Genomic DNA, 2,205 nt, shown 5'->3' on the forward strand with positions numbered 1-2,205 from the left:
GGCACTGTGGTTAAAAGGCCATGGAACCAGACCTGCTTAGATTCAAATGCAGTTCTACCACTTACTAGTGATGGAGTTCAGAACACACTATCCCAAAATATGGCGCCTTCACATTTGAGGAAACAGCAGAAGCAGGAAGGTCTCTTTGAGCTTCTCCTGACCTCCCTGCTCTAGCTAGAGCTAGAGCAGGCCATGAAGGAATCCTCTGACCTTCCTCTGAAAACAAGTCATAAGACCTTCATTCCAGAGGGTGCCTTCCTCCTGATAGGCAGAGGAAAAAAACGTCTTTATCCTGGCACCCTGGGAGGCCAAGGCAGGAGGATCATTTGAGCTCCGGAATTGGAGACCAGCTTGAGCAAGAGCGAAACCCCATCTCTACTAAACATAGAAAAATTAGCCAGGTGTCATGGTGTGTCCCTGTAGTCCCAGCTACTTGGGAGGCTGAGGCAGGAGGGTCCCTTGAGCCCAGGAGTTTGAGGTTGCTGTGAGCTACAATGATGCCACTGTACTCTATGTACTTACTCTACCCAGGGCAACAGCGTGACTCTGTCTCAAAAAAAAAAAAAAAAAAAGTCCTTATCCTGGAAGACACAGAGACCAAACAGTAACCTGAACAAACAGGCCTTGCTCAACTCCCCCCAGTTCATTACCATTAGATCATACCCGCCTGTCCTCCAACCACACTTCTACACAACTGTCCACAAAAATAGTTCTCCCTGTTTCTTTGGGTCTTCATTTCTGAAGGCTCTCCTGTCACATGGAACATGTTAAATAAATCTGTATGCTTTTCTCTTGTTGATCTGCCTTTGTTACAGAGGTCTCAGCCAGGAATCTTGCAATGGGTGAGGAAAAAGATATCCCTGTCTCTCCTACACCAGCCAAGTGACCTTGATCATGTTACTTAACTTCTGTGCCTCACTTTGCTTCTCTGAAGAATGCAGAAAACAAACCCAGTGAGGACCAGTGAGTTAATAGATGCAAAGCACTCAGAACAAAGGCCTGCACATAGTAAGGCACTATACATGTTAGTCATTATTATATCTGTAAGTTTAACAAGTGTAGTTATCACAAAAAAGTCAAATGTGTGACATATTTATAGGCCACTATACTTTAAGATGTGGCCACATTAATATAAATTTATAAAGAAACACGAACAGTTGCTCACATCCGTGTCTCCTGTACATCCTGCCACACTTACCCCAATGTCCCTAGTGCTTTTTTGCATCTCTTTTATAGGTAAAGAAGCAAAGCGTAGATCAGCACCCTAAATCCATCCTGCGAGTGACCCAATTCTTTAATCCCTCTAAGGCGCCTGCTGCTGTATTAGGCTTTCGGGCATTTCCATGCTTATGTACATTAGAAGGATGAAGATATGCTTCCATACCTGCTTCTGAGGATGAAAACGCATGACTTATGGCAGACACGGGAACATTGGAACATTCAAAGTACTCCAGGTCTTCCTCTGGCTCACCTTTCACCTCGGCCCCGGCCGATTTCTGACCACATGACGTGGACGCCAGTTTCTCCTCGTCAGTAGCGTGGCCGTCCCTATTAGAAATGTCTGAAATCTGGGAGATCACTGCTCCTTCATCCTGGGAAATACAACAAAGATGCTGCCCTTTAGGAAGGCGAACCATGGGAAAAGTGACATCTCAGCAAGGGAGCAGAGTGGCCACAGTTCCACACTGATACTCGACAGAGTTACCCACAGATCTGGTTACAAAGCAAGGAGGAAGCTGGAGTCTTTCAATCATGAGGTGCTGTTTGCTAGAATGTAACTTCTGTGATTTGGGTCTGAGGTTTTAAAAAATGAGTTTTTCTAGCCTAAATTTATAAGCAGGCAGTTTAAATGGTCCAAGACCATGATTTTCAAACTGCTCATATACCTCCCAATTTTTTTTTGAAAAATCCATGTACCCTGCTGTATTTTCAAATGACATCTAAAAACTTTTCAGCATAAGTTTAAATAATCACAAAGGATGTAATATCTGGTATATCCTAAATATTGAACTTGCTTAATGCAATCTAGTTACTCCAGTGATTTGATATACTATGATCCATTTTAAAACTACATAGGCTGGGCATGGTGGCTCACGCCTGTAATCCCAGCACTTTGGGAGGCCAAGGTGGGAGAATCACTTGAGGCCAGGAGTTCAAGACCAGCCTGAGCAACAAAGAGAGACCCTATTTCTACAAAAAAAAAAA

The 2,205-nt window shown here is 43.8% G+C and overlaps 1 protein-coding gene across 5 annotated transcripts in view; it reads right to left on the reverse strand.

Annotated features, from left to right (window-relative positions):
• TACC1 (transforming, acidic coiled-coil containing protein 1) overlaps nt 1-2,205 on the reverse strand; it is an 83,342-nt gene that overhangs the window by 22,409 nt on the left and 58,728 nt on the right. For 4 of the 5 annotated variants that reach the window (XM_012651116.1, XM_012651115.1, XM_012651113.1 and 1 more), the window contains one exon: nt 1,385-1,592. In XM_012651116.1, the coding sequence (XP_012506570.1) occupies nt 1,385-1,592 (208 nt within the window). The remainder of the gene's footprint in view (nt 1-1,384; nt 1,593-2,205) is intronic. The other variant, XM_012651114.1, reaches the window with a different exon arrangement.

The sequence above is a fragment of the Propithecus coquereli genome, unplaced genomic scaffold, assembly GCF_000956105.1.
Source record: "Propithecus coquereli isolate 6110/MARCELLA unplaced genomic scaffold, Pcoq_1.0 Scaffold349, whole genome shotgun sequence".
Classification (NCBI taxonomy): domain Eukaryota; kingdom Metazoa; phylum Chordata; class Mammalia; order Primates; family Indriidae; genus Propithecus; species Propithecus coquereli.